At 35.9% G+C, this 12628-nt stretch overlaps 1 protein-coding gene across 2 annotated transcripts in view; it reads right to left on the reverse strand.

The window, feature by feature from the left end:
* Positions 1-12628, reverse strand: part of RIT2 (Ras like without CAAX 2) — a 173950-nt gene that overhangs the window by 77113 nt on the left and 84209 nt on the right. For both annotated transcript variants that reach the window (XM_026865584.1, XM_026865585.1), the window contains exon 4: positions 6690-6881. In XM_026865584.1, coding sequence (XP_026721385.1) covers positions 6690-6881 — 192 coding nt within the window. The remainder of the gene's footprint in view (positions 1-6689; positions 6882-12628) is intronic.

Genomic DNA, 12628 nt, shown 5'->3' on the forward strand with positions numbered 1-12628 from the left:
AAGCAGTCATTCCTTTTTTTTTTTTTTTGTTTTTTTTTTTTCGTTTTGTTTTTTTGTGTTTTTTTTTAATCTGAAGTTCAGCTATTGCTTTTCTGTTATTTCCTCTCTTATGGATCAGCTTATCTGTATTTTAGGCCCCTTCAAGTGTCTTCTGCTTTGTGTTGAAGGGATTACAAGGTTTACTGGATGGTTCGCTAGAGGTTAACACAATTGTGAAATCGAGAAATGAGCCAATAGTTTCATTACAATTGTCTGTGTATCTGATTGCATTAACTGCAGCCTGGGTAATATGAAACTGTGGTTTGGGGGTTTTGTGGAAGTATAAAAGCGTAATGACAAAGAGGTAAACTATGTATAAATGAACATTTACTAGAGACGGTTAAGTTGATAATAATAGAATTTCCTTCCTAGAGACTACAATTATAAAATTGACTTTTACAATTGAATTGACATAGGAAAGTACACACTTTTGTTAGGGGGTGGGGCAAACACTAAAAACATAATTTTTTTTTTTAACAATATAAGGAAGTCTTAGGAAAGTGAACAGTGTGAAAGAAATGTTGAAAAAAACAAAATAAAATAAAAATAAATAGAAATTAGATATGTAGAGGAACATGACAGAATCCAGATACATATTTTGGTAATGTAAGAAAGTGGCTATCAAAGGTTTGACAGTTTTCTAAGATAAAAGACTTCAGTGGTTTTAGTGCCAAATATTAAGACAACCATCATAGACTTATCAAAACAGAAAAAAATGGCTTATATTATTCAGAATTTGAAGAGCAAAGAACATGATACGATGTCATGTGGGAAAGATAATATGTAGGGAAGCTAATGCAAGTGATGAGGGCAGCTCCTCATAAATGTAATTCATTTTCAGCAGGTATTCAAGCTAGCAAAATGTTACTGCATCGATGTCCATGGTAAATGAACAGCCAAGATGACATCAAGAGGGATGGATGAATTAATCTAAAAATTTGTTTCAATATTCAAATAAAAAATTTTGAAGAATTTACTCTTCTGTGCTGTATTCTCCTCTAGCTTTTCTCCATGAAGTATACCACCATGGTTTTTGTAGTCGTTATTCAGGGTAAGTCTGCCTGAATACATCTGAAATATTTTAATGTCACAGCTCACAATGATCTTTAGAAGGGACTACCACTTAAGAATGACTAGTTACCAGATTTCATTAATTCAAAAACCAAAGGCCTGGTCTGAGCATGCTTCAAAAGTCCAGTCTGCACTTAGCAGCCACAATAACAACAGAATGAAACACTAAGCTTAGATTCTCAACTGAAAGGATGTCATAAACAATTTTGTTAGTCTTCCTCTGACCCAAGTATTGCTGTATAAAAGCTAGGAAGTTAGCTGTTCATGCCTCCCTCTACAGTCAAGAGAAAGACAGACGTCTTCATGGGCAGATACATCTCATTGTATGATACTCTTCTATGATATGTGATAAATCTTTTTTTCTGCATGGACTTTATAGAGAATCTGTCCAACTCGTTTGGTTTAACCACTTTGTCATGTCTATAGGTAACTGAAATATATACTATTCTTCATCAGTAAACAGCAGAAAATGCGTTTCCCTTGACTTGCAGTTAGAAGGTTCAGAAGAAGCAATTAAACCTTTCATTCTTTGTATAGGGTACTGGCCTAATAAATGGGAAACAAGAGCTTTTAGCAGACAGACCCTTCAACACAAATACCTTTAAGACGAAATGGAACTGATGACGGTAAAGAACATTTTAAAATTTGAGAGCAGTTTTAATCACAAAAGCAAAGGAATCCAACCTAATGATAAGGTAAGAAGTTCAGGATACTGCAATTTCATAACTAATATGGATAAGGGAGCATCTAGGAAATTGTAGTTCATAGTCAAGTACTAGAAAATGAAAATATAATATAATGTCATATTCTGTAAGTATTTTAGGTGTCTCAGTGAGGCACCAGAAGGTATAGACTAACAATGTTTGAAATATACTGAACAGTTATTCACAGAAAAGAAACCAAAACAAAAGAAGTTTAAAAAAAAAAAAAAATTGGCTGTGTCAGACTCAACAGATACTTCATGGGTTTTGAAGCCAGCATGAAAATAGAACAACTGTCAAAATAAAAAATCTGAAAGTTGATGCTCAGAGTATCTGATAACTAGTCAGCTTCTCTTGAACAAATTCCAGAGTAAAATCTCCCTGAAGTGAGAATGTTCTGTGGGCAGCAGATTCAGATCATGTGAATGTATTGAGTCACTGCAATCCTGTTTTGAGAACTGTTTTATGATATAATAAAACCTTAGAAAGAAAATGTAATGAAGCCCCTCTAATTAATTTGCATTTAAAGTAAGATACTGTTCCATGCTAAAGACCAATTTCATATTGATTTCATATTTACTACTGAGGGACAAAGGCTGTAGAGGGAGAGAGGAAGAAGGAAATATTTTCAAAAGCACTATTCCTGCTCAGATTTGTGCCTGAAACCAATAAGAAAACTCATGCATGGAAGGGTAAACAACTACATAATTCTTTTCAGGTCAAAGACTGTACTATCAAAACTAACAGCTTTGATGACAAGCGTCCCAGAGAGGCCAAGAGCTGAATGAAGCATGACCTGCCCTCATAACCTTGGACTCAGTGGACATCAACATTTTATCCATGGACTTGACTGCATCCACGGCTTATTCCTCTGGGGTCAGACAAAAGCATATAGGAAAAACTGCTTCATGAAGGCTGTGCAATTTCTGCATAGGTAAAATTTTCAGAATGGTTCTCTCATACACCATAAAAGTTTGAAAAAGCTTCGAGAAAGTATCTCTCCTTTTCAGCTCAGGGCTACAGCACAGCTGTACATTGTTCAAAGGAGCTTATGTAGTTAGTTCCCCTCTGAATTGCTGAATGTAATATATTGCAATGATCAGTAGACAAAGTCTTACAGATTTTTTTTTTTCAAACAACATTTCAGCACTACCACATGTCTTTATTATAAAATATTTTATTTAAAAGCTACAATTTTGCCTTAGCGTGGCATAAGCTCAAACAGGATCAGTTGCTTACTGTATTTTTAAAGATGAATATGTTTTAATTAGATATTTATCTATTATACAGATTGTAAAATTCAGTAAGAACTGATGTTTATCTGGGGTAAAGCAACAAAGCTTATCTGAAGTCAAAATGTCTGTTGTACATCATATCAGCTGGTCCTAAAATTTCTGAAACTCTAATGATATTAAAAGATATATAGCTTATCTTTATTAATCTAATTACTTTAATGTTAAAAAACACTGAAATTAAAACAGTATCTAATCAAGCACTCACTGCTCTATTTTTTACATCAAACATCTATGGGATAAAATACACATAATACTTAAATATTTCTTATAGCAATGGCTAAAAATCAAGGAATGGACACAGGTCTCAACCTTAATCACTCATGCACATTCACTTTTCCAGTGAATCTCTGAACACAAAACAGAGAAAAGTCAGAAAGGAGCGGACGCAGATGCAGTACAAATGAGTGCAAAGGAATGGAGGGTGGAGGGAAGCTTGCCAACAGATATGCACATCAGGGTAATGAGTTATTGTATTTTCCCCCATAGTTTTTACAGACTTGTTCCCCCACATTGTTTCTGAGAGAATGGAAAGTCTTTATTCTTTAGGTTAATGCATGTGATTAAAACTTAAGGAGTACAGACAAACCCATTTCTTAAGACATTAAAAATTACAAGTGTACTTAAACACAACAATAATTTCACTGAAGCCATCAGAAAATAAAAATATTTAAAAAAAAAAATAAAATAATAAGCTTATTGGTTTTCTTTTTTAGCAGTGTTTCTCCTAACACAAAATTTTACTTGCAGATCAGTTTTATTCTTGTAGTCCTGTTGATAGATTTGAGGCAAGCGACATACATCATTAATTGTATTGTGCAGGGGATCGCATTTCAAACAAGAGCTTTGTCTGACTGAGCTACTACAGCCTGTCTGATTGTTGTGGAATTGCCATTAAATGGAAATGATGCCCAGGAATGTTGAACTTAATGTTATGTTTCCAAATACCATGAATAACATTACAGTAGCTTTAATGAATTTCATAGGAGAAAAATGTCAAACAAAGCAACAACATTAGCCCTGGTGACCTGGCCAATTTCCAATCTGGCTAATTGCATTCTGACACCTACTATTTCTCAGCTGTTTGAATTTGGTATTTTTCTGTACTTCACTGCTTGTTCATTGATATGTTAATGCCATTGTCTGCTCATTGCTGTCTGCCACTCCAGAGTGAGCTGGCTACCACTCTTGAACATCCGAGTGCTTTTAATGAAGATATAACTTGACCTTGAAAAGATTCCCTTCAATCTATCTTCCCACAGCTCATCAAGTTACTTAGATATTGCTTAACCTAACAAGTAAGCATAGATATAACTTATTTCAGTGTTTGATAAACATAAAGTACAACCTCACATCCCGGTTCTGAAATAATAAGTTGCTGAAGTCCATTAACATGCACTTAAAGCTGGACACAGAGATGACCTCCGACACAGTGGTGTTTTAATTAAGGTCAGAGAGGCAGTGAGCATTATCTCTTAATCATTACCACTTAACCATATGCTTTGCTTTGAATTGTGGAGTGGTCTCTGAGAACATGACCTGAACTATGGATGAAACTTAAGTGAAGATATGCTCCAAGAGCACAATTTATACACCTCAGCACCAACTAATCATAGAGACAATGGGCTTGGAGTGAGTAGAGCTAGTCCAAAATTAAAATTATATTCCCAAAATGTGGACTTCAGAATAAACTGTTTTGTTCTACAGCTCTGTTCCTGTTGGTTCATACTACTTGCTTGAGTAGACATAGTCATATTCAAGTGCTTTATTCAAAGGACCTGTTCTTCATTGCAATATCTTACTCATCTATGATATAAGGATGTCCCACAGCTCAAAATCTGGATTGCTGAATATTCAAGAAAACCCTTCCAACATTGCCGAACTTGTTGACAGTAGTGGAGAGCTTATGGAGGGAGGAAAATTTTCTGAAGACCTAAATCCTGGCTCACTGAAAGCTTCTAAGAAACATAGGACCATGATTTGAAATTGCCTTCTTACAAATTCAAGCAGAATCTTCAGTTCACAACCTAGCGTAGGAGTTTTCTGTGTGTCTGTCACATCCCAAAGACATGATTTCTAATACAATTCCCAAGAGCCTCCCCACACCATTTAATCTTGAGTGCTGTTTGTGATACCCCGTTCAGACATTCATGCACACTAATATTCCTGTTTGGGAGACCAAAGACCATCAAGAAGTATGTAAAACATCTAATTAAAGCATATATTTTTGTATGCATTGACAGTGATTAAAATATGAAAGCCCAGCATAACACCATCAAAAAGAGGTAGTGCTAAATGTCACTGGAAGAAAGTCTTCGTATTACTTATGACTAGACTATTCTTGGCAACCTTATCTATAGGTAACTGTAAGTAATCGATCTTATCCTGTTTCTGTTGGGATCAGGTGCAATGTCCTGTTTCTCTCAGCAGAACTAGATCCACACCCCTCCTCATCTGGTATATAAGTAACCCAGAAACTACATGGATTGCACTGCGTGTTGCACATGGCTGCATGTTAAACTGCAGCTGGATTGTCACCGTTAAGGTTTTTTCACAGTCTGATATAGGGAGAAAGTCAATGATCTGGAAAGGGATGTGAAATTTTAAGTACATCATCGGATCTTCAGGACTAATTTCAGGTTTAACACTGCCTTGGATTTTCTTCAGGTAGAAGAAAGACAAAGAAATAGGTAGAAGGGTGACAATAAGTGGAAAACAATAGGCAGGATGATGTGAGCACAGATGCTAATGAATGGAAACCCACCATTTTATTTAACTGTTAAATACATCTGCACTGAAGTCAGTCATATGGAAACAATCACAGTGTGGATAAAGAGCCTCTTAAGATTTCTGTATAGGAAAATATTTTTTGTCTTATTTTTGAAGTTTCTGCTAAAGATTAAATGTATTTACCATTCAGTCCCAGGTCACAACCAAGACATTTTTAAGATGATCTCTCTGACTTGCACACACACACACACACACACATCCATACAGACAACAAGGAGGAAGCAGAAAGGAAGCAAACCACTGAGCTAAGATTCCTAAAGACTTTGAGAGCCACAGCCAATGCCCTCATAGTCAGACAAATCTATTGCTCTATGGGTGGTGGCGGCTTAAATCTTGTATACAAACCAAAGTGAGTTCGTCTTGAATGTTCCCATCCCGTCTGAACACTCTAACAGCTGCTGGCTTTTCAGGCAAAGATATTCTCATATTTTTTTTTTTTTTTTTTTTTCAGTCTGAGTTTGAGAAAATTTTAATTAAATCTTGTATGTTTATGAAAAAAAAAAAAATCTAGATTTAATGGTCTGTAAAATCCAAAGAAAACAGTTTTTTTGCTGTAAAGATCCTGACAATCTTTTTTGACGTTGAACATACATATAACTTCCAACAAAAATAATGGAATTCCTTTTCAATAACATATGAATGAAAAGTACTGTCAAGTCCTTTATTACCAATCCTGGAGTGTTGCCCTTTGATTAAAACTTATCTTGTGCTAATAATTCTCAGTAGTACTCTACAACATACAGAAATCCCTGAGGTAGTCAAGGAAAACCAAGACAAAGCCAACAAAGTTGCTTACCTGTCTGAACTCTTCCAGATCTATTTTGTTTCCTACCAGCACCAAGGGGATGTCATAGGTATGCCGGACACGATAAATGAGTTCCTTAAACTCAGCAGCTTCTTGAAAAGATTGACGATCCGTGATGGAATAGCAGATAATGAAACCTTCTCCACCTCGCATGTATTGGTCCCTCATGGCTGTGAATTCTGCCTGTGGAATGGGAAAAACACACTCAGTAATTTGGCAACCAAAATTATCCATCTGAAAATAACAAAATTCCTGAAAACTTCCCCCATTCCCTACATATTTTTCCATTGCTTGTTTTACTGTTTTGATTACTGCTTGCTGAAACCTGTGCACCCTTCTGGGGTTGTCATCATGAATAATACACCACCACGATGTCTTTAAGGACCTTTTTTTTTTTTTTTTCTTTTTTTTTTCTTTGCCCATGAAGGGAACTCTGTCCTCTAAGCCTATGAACTTATTATACTAGTGCCTGTATACAGAAAATACTGTCTCTTGTATTTCTAGACCATCTGCAGCGTTTTCAGTGTGCATAGATGACTTGCAATTAGATGAATATTAACAGGTGTAAAAGAAGAGCTATATTACTATCTAGGGATTGGAGACAGGTAGAAACTCCTTATTATGCACTCAGTTCAAAAGCTCAGTAATATCAAAAAGACATTCACTGACTCCCACCAGCTTTGGAATAGTGCCTAGTAAAGCAGGAATATCTGCAAAAAGTTCTGCTCTTTCAGATGTTCTCAGAGAAGCTGGGGGTTTCAGTTTAGTGTAGGATAATACCATTAAATGAAAATGAACAATTTCAAATAGCATGAGAATTGGCCCAATTTTTCTCCTCCTTCATTTTTTCCTATTTATGTATGTATTTAGTGTGACATCAACTCTTCTGGTTATCGGTACGGGTTTTCAGAAGTATTTAACAACTGCCACATTGTACAAAAATAAAGATTTAGTTTTGAAAAACTAGACTCAGGCACCGTGGCTTGAGAATATGTTTTCAAGCCAGTTTCTTTTTCAAGTTTGTTTGCTCTTCTTGATCACAGCCCAGAATAATCCAATACCATGGCAACAGCCAGTCAGGATCAGAATCCTCCTGACAGAATCAGTTCTCCAGAGATATTAAGATGCAGGAAGGTCTGATAAAGCAAGGAATACACATATCAACATTGGACCATTTCTATGAGGAGCAGGATGCAATATCAAGTCCTGTATTTTTTACTCTGTTGTGAATTTAGGGTAGGATTTTTAAAACAGTTTAGGGTTTATATATATATATATATATATATATCTCTAAAAATTGAAGGGAATTGAATTGCTTATGCTCTTTTAAAAGTCTCAGCCTTAAATCTTTCTCAATAGTCACTCATGATGATTGATAATACTTTCTGTGAATAGACTTTCATGTTGACCGTTATCATTTATTCATGATGTATCTTTTCCCCAAGGGCTTTCTTATATATCATTCAAAATATTTCACCTAGTACAGGAAAAAGTTCATAGACTAAGCTCCAAAATAGGAGACTAATAGGCAATTTAAGGGTAGGATTCTGCTTTGAGACTTACTCAGAATTTCAAAATCTCTAAACTATCACCACTGTGGTATCCCAGGAGAATTTATTAGCTACCAAGCTACAGCACAGAGTAGATCAGGCCATATTCTATCTCATCCTCTTGAATCTGGATGTGTAAGTAGGGCAGCAGTGGAGAAAAACACAGAAGATAACAGACAAAAAAGATCTACACTCTGCTGGTTCAGTCGAGACAGTGAATGAAGGTCTGTCTCAGTTCCCAGGTCTTTGCCTGCTATCTACGTTAGGTAGACACTGGATTAATAAACAGTGCAAGATCAAACTGGAGACCTTACCCAAGGTCTCAGGGTTATGGCCAGGCAGTGTTAATGACTAAACACAGAGACATTCATCCTCTTCCTTACTCACCCACAGATCCCAGGCTTTTGTGCCAGAACAAGGCGCTCTCTGCAGTCCCCCAAATCCCTGGCCCCCAGATATTCTTGTCTTTGCATTAATCACCTAGAACTCTTCTGTACCATGATTACTAGGACAGTATCCTTTGTAGGAGAAGCTGATCACGGCCAGGATCCCCTCAGGCTTAGCAGACAACCAAAAGTTTATGTGGAATTAAATTTGTGGATTAAGGCTCGTGAATTTAGTTGTTTGTGTAGCTGCAGGCCACTCTCCAAGGCCCTGTTATAAATAATAGTAATTTACTCAGTGCAATTTATGGAGTACAGATTGCTTCTGCTGACCAAAAAAAAAAAAAAAAAGTTATCCCTTCAGTTAGCTAATTACCTATTTTTGTTTATCTCTTACAGAATGAGCTGAGCAAGAACTGACCGGAGACACTAGCTCCCATGTAGGCACCTAAAAGTAGATGTCTTGGTAGGGACCCTAATTCCCAGACCAGATGACTTGTCTTCCTGGGTTAGAGATTTCATAAATCAACTGCCGTAACACTGTATGATTGTTCCGCACGCTTTTATAAAGAATGAGCTCGGCTTAAGTGGGATGGTCCACCTCTGGGAAGCGCTCAGAACTTTGTACACTCATTTATAGCCATTCATGGCAAACGAAGAAGGAATTAGGTCACATATCCCTGTTTAAGTTCCTCACAGTGAGTGACTTTCTGTAGCATGGGGACTCCCAGGATCACTCACCAGGACTCTTTAACAGCTTTCCTTGACTGCCAGGAAACTTTGGGTTCCTCATTTTAAACACTGAATCATTCCAAAGGGGCAAAGCTTTCAGGCGCTGCCATTCTTGAGTTGGAGTCGTTTACCCACGCCTTCTTGTTCACGACTGGGCATAGTAATAATTTTAAGGATATAAATTAATTTATTTCTGCATTTTTTTGTTATGACATGTTAACTGCTGCTTATGTATTAGATTAGAGAGCCAAAATACTTTAGTGTCATGATTACAGTGATTCATTTTCAGAGGTATTAATTATTCTATGCAAACTGGACTGGGGACATCCACTTGGTTTTCTATTGTTAACACAACTAGTCATTTCCATTCCATTTTTTGATGTTGACTTTCACTTCTCAGCTTTTTCCCTTTGGCATGATTGATCATTACAGAGTCAAGGACTCCAAGGACTCAAACATAAATAAGGCTTTTCTTGGATTAAATTTAAAAAAAAAAAAAAAAAGGATTAAATTAAAAAAAAAAAAAAAAAAAAAAGTGGATTTTTTTTTTTCCCTCTGTTCACCGAGCCCCAACATAATAATATATAGTAAGAAAAAGAATAAATATTATTTCCAATAAACATACTTTGCAATAATATATGCATATTATATGCACAAGAAAAAGGACTAAGATATAACTAAATCTTTGTTTATTTTTTAGTTCAAGTCCTATTCCAGATTTCCCACATTAAATGTATCTTTACAGTGATCAGAACCAAAATCCAAGTTCACCTCAGTTTTGTGGATGTTCAGAGGTAGATGGAGATAGACCCAAAAGTTTTACAGATTCTTCAGTGGTTTTATTTTTATATTTTGCCTGGTTCTCTTATAAAATAAGCAATGATGTATCTGTGCAGCTGGCACAATCACATCTTCTTTAATTGTTTCTTGTGTAGAAGTGGCTTTTAAAAAAATTTATTCAAGAATAGCACTACATGCCATTTGCTACTCAACAAGAGGAAAATATGAAACATTCCCAAGTCAGTAAATGTGAAAGGGAAGAGGCAGAAGGAAATCACACCTCCTGAAAAGAAAATCAATTCTGAGAATTAAAGTGAAGATTTGTCATGCTTATAGCACTTTGCAGCTTGACATCAGTCTCTAATACTCTCTTGTGTATTATGACTAAGACTTAACTGAAAAGTGTGGTAAGAAAACTTTTGAAACAAAATCACCGTTCTTCTTGAGAGAAATATACTTAAGCACAAGCATGAAGTCTGGATAGAAACAAAATAAAACTTTTCTAAAAGTTTGAAGAAGGCAACATAACTTTTTCTTTTTCTTTTCCATTATAACTGAATGCAGAAAAACCCTGATACTAATCCTTACACGATTTTATGTCTACTTATTGTTGAAGAAAGTTAGCAAGAAAGTCTTTCAATGATTATGTTGCTCCTAAATAGTTGTCACATTTGTCTTTTATCAGTTATCAGGCATCTGACATGATTTTTGAATGATGATAGCGTGACCTCACAATGACATAGAGCAGCTCCTTCAGCATGCCTGGATGCATCCCACCCTGTTATATCAAACTGCGTAAAGAGCTGGGAGGGATAAGGAGTGTTAGTTCTTTCCATGTTCCTCATCATTGCTCTACTCACTCATTTCAGCACCAGCTGGATATTTTCCCAGTTTTTTATTTATTTGTCCATGTGAATATAGAAAACTCATTGCCTCTTACGTCTCACAAAAGTTCCAATTCTAGCAACATTTTGGCTTTCGTAACACAATTCATTCATGCCCAAGACATACTTCCATACTGACCCTTGGGATATTGTCCCTGTTTCCACATTTCATCCTTCTGTATCTGCTTGCTATTTCTATTCACTTTTAGGAGAACAATTCAGCAAAGAAGAAAATACTTCTGTTTTCTCTCTGTTGTCTTGGTTTATCATCTTTACCCCACTTTTCATAATAAACAAGAGAAAGCTTTTCATAAATTTCCAATTAGTTTTAAAATTCATATTATTTTCATAGAAATATAAATAGAATTTGTTTTTTTTTTTTTTTTCATTAGAGATTAGGATCCTTTTCAAATAAGATCAGTATCTTAATGTCTCCAGAAGAGTAAATAAAAACACTGAGCAATAAAGTTAGACAGACTATATTTACATACCTAGATACTTACGAAGGTTTAGTTTATGGTTGTTATGAAACATAACATTCTGGATTTGACATTCAGGTCAGGACAACCCTACCTTGCTGACTGAAAGAATCTAGGAAGTTGTATCACAAAGTTCACTGAAACCAAGACTGGTTCTTTACAGTTTCTTAAGTATTTTGTGCTGCAAAATGTTGGAGAAGAAGCACTGGGCTAGAAAAGCTTTTATCCAACTCAGAATAGAAATTGTTAAGAAGCAGCCTCCTCCACATTACTAATTTGCACCAGCAGAATGCAGAACTGAAGCCAGTTTTCCTGGATCCCTGTGTTACGCATTGCTAACAGATAGCCTTGTCAACCCTGAAAGGATAAGAGAAATGCAGGGGGAAGAGGAAAACTAACACACACACACAAAAAAAACCCAAACCAAAACAAAAAAAAAAAAAAAGAGGACACAGGCAGTGAGCATAGGGTCAACATATCTCTCCTTTTTTATTTTGTGGTGATGTGTTTGAGGAGTAAACAAGGTGCAAGGCTTAGAAGTATGGTCCTTCTCCCCACCCCTCAGAAGTGTAGTGCTTAGAAATTTAAAGATGCAGCACCTCAGAAACAAAGGTGTCATGTTTTCCGAACTACACACACACTCCACATATTTTGATGTCTGTTCTTTTTTTATGATCTTGGCTCGCATCTCTGGAAGAGGTCAGAGTCTCCCCAGGGAGGCCAGCCTCACAGTTTGAGAAATGCCACTTTCTATATCTTCTTGTCTTATGTTCTGCTTGACTTTAGAACCGGGAATCTGCTAACAGATGTTCTTAATCAAAGCTGTCTCCCTGATTACCACAGGGGTCATTCTTATTATGAAGGGGTTTCTTACATTTCTAGTGAACACTAGGAGGGGGGGATATATACTTGGAAACAGGCAGGATATTGTTTATCTATGACAATGAACAAATAAGGGTAAAATGAACAAAAAAGACACAGGAAACTCAGTGGGGGAAAAAAAAAAACAAACAGTCTTTCCTATAGTGAGTGAGAAAATCAGAAGTAAAAACCATATCACATAAAAGAAATATGTGAAAAAGCACTGTTCACTTAAAAAAAAAAAAAAAAAAAAAAAAAAGT

The sequence above is a fragment of the Athene cunicularia genome (genome assembly GCF_003259725.1).
Source record: "Athene cunicularia isolate RWA chromosome Z unlocalized genomic scaffold, athCun1 chrZ_part1, whole genome shotgun sequence".
In the NCBI taxonomy this organism is placed as follows: domain Eukaryota; kingdom Metazoa; phylum Chordata; class Aves; order Strigiformes; family Strigidae; genus Athene; species Athene cunicularia.